The sequence below is a fragment of the Fomitopsis serialis genome (genome assembly GCF_022376445.1).
Source record: "Fomitopsis serialis strain Sig1Antser10 chromosome Unknown B0H18scaffold_21, whole genome shotgun sequence".
In the NCBI taxonomy this organism is placed as follows: domain Eukaryota; kingdom Fungi; phylum Basidiomycota; class Agaricomycetes; order Polyporales; family Fomitopsidaceae; genus Fomitopsis; species Fomitopsis serialis.
This window is the reverse complement of record NW_025954981.1, coordinates 221,440-234,056: the sequence shown is the minus strand read 5'-3', so window position 1 is coordinate 234,056 and position 12,617 is coordinate 221,440. Positions and strand designations below refer to the sequence as shown.

The 12,617-nt window shown below is 54.1% G+C and overlaps 1 protein-coding gene across 1 annotated transcript; it reads left to right on the top strand.

Moving 5' to 3' along the window:
* Positions 1-6,279: 6,279 nt before the first annotated feature.
* Positions 6,280-11,899, top strand: B0H18DRAFT_874204 (uncharacterized protein; the record flags this gene model as incomplete). Its single annotated transcript, XM_048040336.1, has 12 exons — positions 6,280-6,593; positions 6,619-6,751; positions 6,813-7,069; positions 7,150-7,690; positions 7,940-8,443; positions 8,497-8,927; positions 8,990-9,290; positions 9,348-9,927; positions 9,986-11,095; positions 11,135-11,290; positions 11,360-11,571; positions 11,630-11,899. The coding sequence occupies 12 exons, from the start codon at positions 6,280-6,282 to the stop codon at positions 11,897-11,899; spliced, it is 4,809 nt and encodes a 1,602-aa protein (XP_047895237.1).
* Positions 11,900-12,617: the final 718 nt, after the last annotated feature.

Genomic DNA, 12,617 nt, shown 5'->3' with positions numbered 1-12,617 from the left:
ACAGTACGGATAGAGGAAACTGGCAGTAACTTGCGGCAATACCGCACTGCGCACACCATGTCGTTTGTGCGCGAATACGTTGAACAGAAGCCGATCAAGCAGACCAGTTGACGGGCTTCCTTCCGGGTTCCGGGAAGCAACAACGATATCGGCGCGGAGCGGACGTGGCACTTCCTCGGGTGAAAGCCAACTCGCGCATGTATGAAGGCCCATGCCGGACAAAACCCAATGTCGACAGCCTATGTTTGGCCTATGTACATACTCTACAGCGCCTCGACCGAGCGTTCCCGAGGTATCTGAAAGAATCACATGAGATCATAAGTGAACGTGCAGGAAATGTATACTATCCTATACTATCCTTCGGAATCCTTGGAATCATTCATGAGCTCGTCGTTTCGCACCGGAAACCAAGCGATCATTCGGAAATGGTACAGATAATCCGAGATAACTTGAGATCATGCGGTATCACGCCGGATCTCATGTATGCTTGTCACTTCGCGTCACTTCATGTCCCATCGCCACCCGTCTCTTCCCGCCTCTTCATCTATAAGCCTGTCTTGTCTTCACACTTCCCAGTAGTGCACTTCAGGCTAAGTTGGACTTTAATCTTGCTATGTCCCACCACTCACACAGATTCATACGGAATCATTCCATTTCCTATCATATCCCGTGCTATTTATCGTGAGCACGAGTGTCCCTCTCGTGTCGCTTCACTTCACCTCACGCCACTTCACTTCGTTCCGCTTCACGTCACGTCATTCCACTTCACTTCACTTCACTTCAGGTCCTCACCAGGCCTGACCTTCCGATTATGGAAGGCTTGGTCAGCGCAACTCGCGCGGTTCAGCATAACTTACTTCGCTGTTCTTCATCTGTGTCTGTCCAGGTCTGTCCACATACCATCGCACCCCATCGCGCTCCTCAGCGCTCGCCGTGCACACCTGCCATGTATGTACACCCGCAATCCGCCTCGCTTGCAGGACTTGCCTGGCACCCTGCTTGCCGCGCTCAGGCTTGGAAGTTGGAACCAACATCCGACAAAACATGGCCAAGCTCCCAAATGCATCCAGGTATTACTGTCGTGACGACGACGCTCGCAGCTTCACTGCAATGCACTCCTGAGCACAACGACCAGCGTGGATACGCCGTCCCCGCCCCTGCAGCCTGCTCGGCCATGTGACCTTCCAGACAACCCGCCAGACGACCCTCGGGCCTCGACGTGCCAACACTGCACAGAAGCCATGCGTTAAGTGCATCCGCACACGTGTGTACCAAGGATCGTGGAACTGCGGACGAGTGGGCCAGATATTTAAGAGAACGGACGGCAAGAACAGACAAGGAGCCTCAGAGGGCAAGTGGGGAGGAGGACTGCACCCGGTCAGCACCCTCCTATGTCTGCTCCCGCGAACATTGTCCGTATGCGTGTTGCCCTGCTGACGTATCTTTTGCAGGTCCTGGATGCTCCTCCGGCATTGCGTGCGTCGGGCTTGCCCATGCGCTCGCCCGCCCGTCCGTTCGCTCGCCTGTTCACTCGCTCGTCAACGGTTTCCCGTCCGCCCGGTTTTTCCACCGCCCCATTGACTGTCCATTGACACGTCGTTCTCCCGACGAACGCGTGGTGTCGCTGGACGAGACAAAATGCGCCCGCCAAGTGTTGGTCTTCTTCCGAACAGGTATGTCCTATCTGCCGAACTAACACTCCCAACGCGACCACTGCGTTTGGGCTATGTCGTACACCACCATGTGCATTACACACTCATCAAAATGCATCTATCTTACCTGACCCCTGAGTCCCGCAATTGAATTTCCACTGTCCAGCACATCACCCGGCTTTCTCGCGCCTCTCTGTTGTCGTCTTTGCGTCGGACGACAGCGTGACCCGCTACTCAACATGTATCGGACAGCGTGGACAGTCCGCCCACGCAAGTAAGCCTTCATCCTCACAATTACAGTTGTTTTCGCCCTCTGAAACGGACTGGCCACTGGCAGGGAACTGCTAGGATCATTGGCACTCAGTCTAGCGACCCTCGTCGTCCATCTCTCTCTCATTATGCCCGCCCGGCGTGATGTGAGTTCACCCTGACATAGACGACCCTTGCGACAAGTTCTGCATGCAGTACCTGTCATACAGTGTGCGTTGTTCCGTTTGTCCTTACATGCAAGGCGAGCACGAAGGCTTGATTCCAAAGGTACGTGCCTACCACTCGCCTCAGCTATTCCTAGTGCCAAAGTGAGCAGGCAAATCAACAAACTTACTATATCGGGTCACGATCTCGGACAGCCTAGGTAGTCGGTCACGCGAGCCTCATTCAACAACCACCCCTTCTATAGCTATGAAATAAATTGTAGCATGTCTCAATGCATCCTTGTAATGCCTGTACAAAATTTGAAGCCAATACGCTGAGATCTGTGTGCAGGAAAAATCACCCTTTGCGATGATACCTATTTCTGGTAAGCAGTGTGGCTCACCCTACTCTCGACCAGAATTTTAGCTACTGAGCTCGACTCAATGATTGTATATTTCTTCTCATATTTTTCTCATATTCCTGAGGTCTTTTAACATACCTCCTCAGAAGAATCCAGGTCATTATGGCCCATACAGAGTGAGGAGGGCTTGTTGTATGCTAAGGTGGCCGAGATCGTGACCCGATATAGTACAGCTCGTTGTGTCCACTCACTCACACATCCACCAAGTCGCGCATTCCCCCGTCAGTTCACCCATCTGCCTGCTGATTTGTCTGTCCAGCCATTCGCTCGTCTGCATGTTCCACCGCCTACCTGCTAGTCCATCCGCTGCCAGTCGGGACTCGGGTGAGATGATGTCGGTCCTGATCTCGGTCTGCAGGGTCGTGATCGGAGAAGGGATTAATAACAAGTGTATGTAGACATGTACATGACACAAGTACTGTAGCCACAATACATGAGATGTGCGTGATGATGAGAGGTGTACGAGAACGGACACGGGCAGCGTTTGAGGCGGACTGCGGATAGCAGAACAGTAACTACGAAACGGTCACCAACATCAAGTCGTCCGCACAGGATGTACCAAAGATGAGAGGGAGAAAGCACGCACCTTCAAAGCCATCAACACCAGCGCACTTGCCTTTGATGGGCTAGATAGTGCGGGTGCGCTCGAGCTCGTACACCTACCAGGCGTCGCGGAAGGGTGTTCATAAGCATTTTCAGACGTGGTTTGGCTTTGCAGACTGGCCGAGAGATCGCAGCATGCACGATGGCCCTACCGCATGCACAGCATCGCGTGGACATACCAGTCCTGCCCCTTCGCCTTCTTCGTCGTAGAGACGCGGTCAGTCAAGAGGTAGCGGATATGTCAGCGAGCCCTTCGCGGAAAAGAGTCGAAGGTGGTTGACAACAACCTGCTGGTTTGCCCCTGCATCAGCGGCAGCACAACTGCAGCGACAGATTCTTGCTCGATGGCGAGGGGCGTCCTGTGTGGTGTGCAAAGCGATGCGGATGTTGGCGGGGTCGATGAATCCTGGTGGTGTCGACGGCGATGCAGACGACGCGGGGCTCGTCGAGGTGGAGTATGTTTACTCCGGCGTGCCCACCGTGTCGAGGCTCGTGGGCGCATTTGGGTACGCTGCGCGGGCAGGAGCTTCGGTAGTGACGTCAACGGACGCGCGGCAAAGCTCGGGGTGGTGGTCGACATAGCACCGGGTCCGCGCTCGTGGATTTCGCTCGCGCGGTACTTGCTCCGTGAGCTCGTGCTCGTGAGCCCCCGCACTTGTCTAATCTGGCTCGCCGGGCTCTAGCTCGTCGGGCCGTCCATATTGGGCCATGCGAGCTCAGGCTGAGGTCGGCGTCATTGCGCTTTGCTCAATGCCTGCCATGCAAATGTCCTGGCGATCTCTCAGCTCTGCAGGTATGTGACTGCAGTGGAGTGGCCAGCGGGTGGGCAAGCGATGCGGCAGGTGCGGGTGTTGCTCGTTCGGGGCGCCTGTGTATTTCAAGGGTCAGCTTGGCGATGCAAACGGGAAGGTGCGACACATCACGAACATGCATGGGGCGGGGCACTCTACCTGCACACTGGGGGTGGCCGCAGTTCACGTGTGTGGCTGTCGTCTGCGTGGGTTGCGCGTCGTCCACGGCAATTTGAATGGGTACCAGGTGGGCCAGAGGAGAGGCGAGAAGCAAGGAGGGAGAGGAAGGTGAGGCGGTTGAGTGGCGAGACAAGATGCGAGTGGGCATGACAGCTGGGTGTCGATGGCGCTGGCAGACGGCGCTGGCAGATGATTTTCAGGGGGGGACATTGCGCCACATGCTCCGGGCACACTCGAGTCTCGGGAGGTGGACCGTGGACGCAACAGGACGCGCGTACCTATCGCAAGCTTACGGGCTGTGGGCGAGCCAGGGAAACGCGGTCGAGAGCAGTGGTAGGCGGTCGCAACTCACTTTGTCGAGGGCTGCATTCACTGCTTTGTGACCCATCCACACTCGTTGACCCTCTTTCCTGCTAATGGACCGCAGACCATGACATGGATCCACATTGCTCGAGCTAGGAGCTATGGTATTAGATCAGTACACGCACATGATTCCGAGTCGGAGCACGGTAAAGGCGACTTACTGCCATTCCTGTAGCTTCTTGTCACCGTGGCTGCAGTGCGGCTCTTGCGGCTCGTTGCCAGACTCGCCACTGCGAGGCTCGTCATCGACCATCGGTGCGGAGTTCGTAGCGCCAGCCGTCGTATTTGGGTTCATCGCCAGAGGTACATAGATAGGATGGAGACGTCGACGCCGCGGTCATGGTGCACCTGCTGCGATCGATCTTGTAATACTAACTTAGATCTGGACAGTTCGGCAACCTCCATACATACCTTATTCGAAGGCGCCGGATTGGCTGGTAGCTGAGTGTACACAGCTATGGTCGTAGACTGAGGCTGGAGGCCTTGGACAAAACCCCATCTTGGACAAAATACGGTGTTGGAGACTATGTACTGACGTGAGTGAAGGGCTGGAACGAGAGAGGACACGAGGGGACGCGAAGGGACGTGAAGGGACGGGGATAGAAGTTTTTCGCAGGTTCACTTGAGAAAGCTAGGGATTCCGAGTGGAACGGGGTGCAAGGTAGGGAAGTGACGCGATGGGATGGGATGTGAGCATTTGAGAACGGACAAGATACCGTAGGTAAACGTGGGATTCTGCGTGGGGAGACGTGATCGGTCGCTGACCCTTGGAAGCACGAGTGCGCCCGACGGAGCCCATCCATCCACGACGGGGCCCTTCCATCCACGACGGAGCCCTTCCATCCACGACGGAGCCCATCCATCCAGCTGTGAGCTCTAGTGATCTTGAGGGATCCCTTGTGCCCCCGAGCGCTCCCTTGTGCCCCCTTTGCTTGCTCAGTAGCGCGTTGGGGTTTTGTCCGAGACGGGCCTTCATACGCATGCTACTGAGAACCACATATATCAAACTGCGAAACGTTCTGCGTATCATAGATTCATGTCCTTGACGCGTTAACAAGAAGACCTATGCCATCAAATTCTCATATAAGATACTTTCATGGACAGAATTTGTCGTGTGGTGAAGGATAATGCATGGCGAGTCTGCAGTACTGTGACCTATTGAGACATGCATTTGACTCGACAGACCGGTTACTCACCTACTGACGCTGAACCGGTAATGCAAACGGTACAATAATGCAAACTGGCGGGTTTCTTCCTCCGTGTGCGCACCAAAAATTGTGCATCATGTCGCCACATGCTGTCTTACTATTCTCTCGTACACATTAAGAGCTACCTGCTCTGTGCACCTCAGGAAAAATCCACCAGGTGCTGGCAGGCCTATGTATAGAATACCTGTAGTTAGCGCAAAAGGGTGTATACAGGCCCCCGGCAACTACCCTTGATCTTTGTCCGGATTTTGGGTGGCGGAGGGGCCCCGGAGGGGCCCGAACTTTGTCCGTTATTGGGTGGCGGAGGCTGTGGAGGTCACGATCTCTGTCCGGATATAGGGTGGCCGAAGGCCACGGAGTGGCGACCCGGCGGGCGCTTGCCGGGGCTGCTGATTAGATTACCGATGTACTTAGCACGACGCGTGTCGCGCTACTCAACGTTAACGTTCAATGTTGTCAATGCTTAGCCGGCGCGCCACTGCCTCATGAAACACATTGTGCGCCCCAAAAGGCCTAGCGTTGACTGCGGGTGGCCTCAGGTCTGTGGCTCACGGAGCTATTGGCTCGGGCCACCAGTAGTCAGCATTAAATAAACCTCGGGTTTCGACACCGTGACGCCTCGACAGATCGTAGTATCGCGGCCCACAATGACTGAACATCTCGACTCCAGTATTCGAGAAGTACGCGGAATACAAGTCTACAGCCAGGATATCGAGCCTCTTCTCTCAGGGAAGCAGCAAAAGGTGCCCGGGACAACACTGAATGCATTCGGCGCGTGGCTGCAAGATCTAGCACCATCCTCCAGACAAGACACTTGCTTCCTGTCTTCGTGGCTGCCCTCGATTGTTAGCGGGCAAGTACGAAGCGACGCGTTTCACGGGTCTGTTGAGGAGCATGTACTGGCAGCGGTGCGGTGTCTAAATCGAAACCAATGCATCTATGGTCTGACATCTCGAATAGGGTGGCCTGCCGGTGTTGACCGCGAGAAATCGTTGGGCCATACCCCTGTGTGGTGGCGACCCGGCGCACTGGGTACTCGGGTGGGTTGACTTCTCAAGCCACCAGCTCGGGATCTATGATAGCCTGCCCGAATGTGATTCACAGCACTGGGCTGAACCGGTACGTGCCCGACTCGGATGCCGCTTGTATGGCAGGTGCTTACCCACAACCACTACCACAGCTACTCTTGACAACACTCGACAGCATTCTACAAGCAGTCGGGCGTCCTAGTGTGCAGTGGAGTAGCACAGAATGGTCGAGCTTTGCTGTAGTCTCCCCTGACGAGCTACAGCGCCAAATGGACTCCTGGTCTTGTGGCCATTTTACACTGCTGGCGATGCTCGACTTCGCTCAGACTGATGGGCCAAGTTATCATCTCGGTGAGACGTCTAAAGAGGAAGCTCGAACTCGTGCTTTCAATGCCCTATTAAGTCTTCGGTGCGTGGCTAATTATCCGTCCGGTTTATGTTCAAAACACTGACTCGATCCAGTGTCATGGAGCCCTACGTCCGCAAGAGAAAGCGACCCATTGATTCGACTCCAGATGCGTCAGAGCGCACCTCCGCTGAGACCGGCCATCCTCATCAATCAGACGAGCAGAACCGAGACTCGGACGAGAGTCACGAGACTCCTGATCTCACCATATCCAGCAAACACGACGGTGCTGAACGATCTGCGTGTGACCGAAAGAAAGCGTTGGATCCGCCTGCTATCGCTCCACCGAAGGCTACTAGGAGTGTTCAACACGACGAGACAGACATCGAGGACTCGGATGGCGACAGCACGGACAGAGAGCACCAATCGAAGCGACGGAAACAAGCAGCACGAGGCCCAAAACTGTCAGTAGAGGAGCGCAGAAAGGTACTGGAGGATGACGAATGGGTCCTGCGCTTTGACTTCCACACGGTTGTCTGCGCCGGATGCAGGAAGGAGCGCAAGCTTGACAAGAAACGGAAGTATGTGCTGGGGAACTGGGCCCAGCACAAACTAGAATGCGAGCAAATTACGGGCAAGAGCAAGATCCGTCGGGCGGTAATATCAAAGAAGACGACAACACCGGTATGTATTGACAGAATATAGGTTTGAGTCGGCGAAGTCTAACTGAACGTCTCTAAGGCGGCAGGTACTCAGGCGATTACAAGCTTTTTCGGTGGCCAGAGACAGAAAACTGAGTCTCAACTGGTAGTACTCGCCACCGACACTGGCAAGGCCGATCGTCTTCGCGTGCGATACGAGATGACGGCCGTAAACGCGGTATGTACAACACTTCTATGAATAAGTATAATATGCTCAGTTCGTTTCATCCAGAATAAAGCCATTACTTCATTCTTCAATCCAATGACAAAAGGCGAGCGTAGCACTGCACTTATGGCGAGCGCTCGTCCAGGATCTGCGATAGGTGGCGTGGTCTCAGAGCTTACACGCAAACGTGTTGTCTGCCAGCGGCTACGCGGAGAGGAATACACGCACTACCTGCTCAGTACGTCTACGAGGAGTCTCGGCGGGATTTCATTCGCCCAGCGGTCACGGATCGTACGACAGCTATTCCCCTACAAGTACCCCGGGGAACGCAAGGTCAAGCTGGAGTGCCCGTCGGATGGCAACGTGCAAGTGAAAGAGAAGGATTGGACATCTGCAGAGCACAAGCGTCTTGACCATCAGCTGCAAGGCTTTGCGCGGTGGATTGTCGACTTCAACGATCGGAGTATTCGCTCTAGAGCATGCGAAGGCAACACTGTGAATGCAAGTGGTATTTGCGACCAGTGCGAGAGTGTCGACAAGGATGAATCGCTTAGACATGCTGTGCGCCGAGTTGAGTATTTGCCTCTGGTATATGATTCTTCCTTAACACGTCGTGTTGCCAGGCCGAACGTGAAGCCCAGCTGCCGGAAGCTGAGCGCGAAGCCAAGCGTGCCCGCCACGACAAGCACACACCGAAGACGCTGACAAGTACCGATGCGCGCGATCTGCAGTCACGCCTCTCAGATCCGGTGGTCCGCGGTATGCTTGCTTCCCTTGAGAAGAACGATAAAGTGGGATGTTTCCTGCAATTGTATCAGCAAGCATCGGAGGGCAAGTTGGATAAGTACGACACCTTCACAGATATCTGTCGAGTCTTGAGTGACCGCGCAAGGCGTGAATCACATCCAGATGCAAAGAAGCTCCTTCATGGCATGCGGTATGGGGCCGATCTCTGGCAGTTCTTCACTCTGATGCGCTCGTACGGTGGAAACTCTGCTCAACAGTACAGTATCCTCGCTCAGGAACTTGGTTTCCCTTCATTGCGAGCCACCCGGTAAGAGTGGTGATCCTAGGTCTAAGGCAGAATTCGCTGACTCGACAATCCAATCATATTAGGTACTACGTCAAGAATTCTGCGGATGTCCTTCAATCTGGCGAACTTGAATTCGAGAATGTTGCACGTGTTAAACGCTTTCAGGATACGTTCGGGTACCATGGGCCTGTGGCTGTTGGGAGCGACTGCACCAAGGTCCGAGCACGCCTCAGCTACTCGAATGACTATGGCAGCCACATTCTGGGCTCTGTTCTGCCCCTCGCGGAATGTACAGTTGACGACGCAGACGACATAGACGATGTCATCAAGAACATCAAGGATAAGAAGGCATATGCAACTCAAACAAGGGCTATCATGATCAAGGTAAACATGTACAGCTCATTGACTTCGAGCCAGTAGCAGCCGCTCACACGAAATTAGATTGCTCTACCACAGGTACCACCAATGGTTGTTGCACTGATGGCAACATCTGGGTCCGACTCGGCACAAGAGATCCATAAAATCCAGACACGCCTCATCCAGATGGCTGCTCAACTGAAAATGTCGGTCATCGTATGCGCTGCGGATGGCGCTGCAACCGAGCTTAGTGCGCAAGCGATGATGGACTCTACTGCATCCGAGCAAACCCCGTTAGCATACGAGTACACCCTGTACGGCCTATCCTTGCGGGCTCCGGTTTTCAAGGACACAGGCCCGCTGATCTCTGTTCAAGATCCCAGCCATGGACGGAAAACGGCACGCAATCAACCACAACACGGGACGCACACAGCGAGTCTCGGGAAAGGCTATCTCGTCAATCGAACACTCGTTCAACTCTATGAAGGTGGTGGCTCTGGGCTTCAACGGAGCGACATCAAGAATGTCGACAAACAAGACGATGGTGCAGCCCGGCGACTCTTCCATAATGTTGCCCTGACAGCTATGACCTACAAGGGCGACGAGAACACGCAATATATCAAGGAGGAGTTTCTCGGCCTGTTTGTCTACCTATATGTTCTTGGTATGTATGAGGTTATTCGCAGTGTTCTGTGTGCGTCTCTTATGGTTGTTTATTGTAGGGGACCTATTCGATGCTTGGCTATGTCGCCGGATGTCAGTCAAGGATCGCATTCTGGCAGCACTGCGTGCACGTTCTTTCCTGCATATATGGCGGGCGCACGTCTTGCTGCTCGAACGACACTACCCGGACCTGTATTCGACAGCGCGTTCTTTCATCTCCCCCGCCAGTTTCAAGATCTTTAATCGCCTCTGCGACACACTGATTCTGCTGGTCCTTGCCTACGCACAGTACTACCCAGACGAGCCCTTCTGTCCTTGGCTACTGGGCACTGACTTCCTCGAACACTTCTTCGGCCTCGCTCGCCGCATGCTCCCGAACTTCACCTATGCCGAACTTCTCAAGCTTGTCAAACATGTCATGCTCCGACAGAAGATCCTCCTCACACGGAAGATGAAGTCACAACCAAAACCTGAACGCGAGGCCCGTGCTGGTTACATTTTCGATTTCGACAACACACCACTATCTCCCGAAGAGCTGGCCAATAGTCATGTGAAGCTCTCGACTGCGGAACTGAACGTGCTGGTGGAACTTGCTGGGAAAGAGGCATCGCAAATTGCGAAACAGCTCCTCCACATGAAGATTCCGAAGCGCCCTTGGACTCTGCCAGGCTCTGTTGGCGAAATGAGCTCATCGTCCCGCAAGGGCAAGGCTTCAGGTGATGGCAACGACTCTGACTGGGAATCCGACCTCGAGGAGGACCTACATGATGATTGGGACAATGACGCCGACGATGTCATTGGTGATGCCGCGCCACAGGCTGCTGGTCAGCTAACCATGGCTGTCCAGCTTAAAGATGCTGTACAGCACTGTGCGCGGTACGCCGCCCTTTGCGAGGACTATGATGCATCTGTAGCCGAGCTGGATCGTGGCGATGCTTCATCGGTCGATTCCAAACGGCCACCGAAGATCAGCTTACCTGTGCGCCCAGATGATGTGCCTGCCCCGGCGCATGACAACTCGAAGACGGCGAGTGCGATACTTGACAAGGATGGGAAGATCTCGATTCCCATGATGATTCGTTGTCGTGAGCAACATCAGTCGGGCACCGCAGTCAAGTCGGAACGGGTGGTTTGTCTTGACCCGAAATACTCCTTGAGCAAGCTCGACGGTGTCATGTCTGGCAAGGTGACTCAGCGACAATCAAGAGATGATAACAAGAAAATGTCGGTGAAGGAAGCCTCGCATCGCGTACGCATTGTTCAAACGTTGCACGGTGAAATTCCCAAGGAGAAGACCACGCGCGAGCATCGGTACGCGACGCAGAGTAAGCGGATCCAAGTCATTGCACAACAGAAGCAAAACGGTAAGCGTCAACAGCTATTGAATAAGTATTGCTAGCTTGCTAAACCGTACACTGTCGACTTGTACCTAGATGTCCCGAACATACAAAGCAAGAATATCAGTCAGATCAACCCGCTACGGCCTGGTTGCTTCGTGGTCGTTCGAAACCCACAACGAACATACATAGGGGAGGTCTTGGATATCTACAAGAAGGTCGGTAGCCGTCATGGTTCAATTGCTTCTGCGGACAGTAGCAGTCGGCTCTCCGGCCTCTCGTTGCGATGTTTTCTTCCATTGGAGAATGTAGGTTTACTACTTAGGTGTCCCTACAAGCTTGCTGACGACTATTCACACGTAGAAGCATGACGGGGATTCCGAATTCGAGAGCGAAGACGATGATGGTTCTGCTACTAGGCCTGTCACCCATTTTTCTTGTCATATTGACAGCACAGAGGGTCAGCTCCACACCTATGCTCGTCCGTCTCATGTTCTCTACAACCTCGGAACCAGCACATTAGTTGGACCCACGCGACGCAAGACATTCCGTACACAGCAGTCCAGTGACCCATGGCATCTGCTAACGAGTTCGACTGTGCAGAGCATATTGAAGGGAGACGGAACGAGGCACTGAAGTGGCTGTCATATTCTGGATTCTCATGTACTATTTACTATCATAGGTGCATTACAATGATCTCTGCGTATAGACCGTGCATTTGCACTGCTCAAAACAGTGTAGGGATGCAAGTTTTCGGTGCGCCTGGGTTCACAGACGAGAGGCGAAAATAACGTGACAGATACGCGTGACAAACGGCACGTGACGTGACAGGGTGACCAACCTTGTCCGATATTGGGTGAGTGACCGCGAAAACATTGGGTGGACAAGGGCAAATCGGGGCCCTTGACGCGGACAAAGATCAAGGGTAGTTGCCGGGGGCCTGTGTATACATGAAAGGCCTGTACTTACCGGGGGCTGCTCCTCATACATGAGCCGCCACTCGCTCATGTATAAGCGAGGCGCCGTGCTCACTACCCAAAGAGGCAGCTGCCCTTTGGGGACAGCTTAGGTCACCCGGTGCTGGGGACAGCTCGCGGCGCCGCCGCCGCCGCCTACCCAAAATAGGTGCTGTCGCGCGCTCTTCGCGCCATCGGGCGAAAACGATCGTGATGTACGATCAGTGAGATCTGACATGTTCTAGGGCTAGGCATGGTGCCGTATATAGTGTGTATGTCGTGCTCCATGACATACACGCTGTATGTTGCGCTCTGTGACAAACACTAGATTAACTTTTGTTCTTTGCAATGCTATTTACTAATTCCAGTGTTGTGCGAAGGCGAGTCATAAAGCGGCA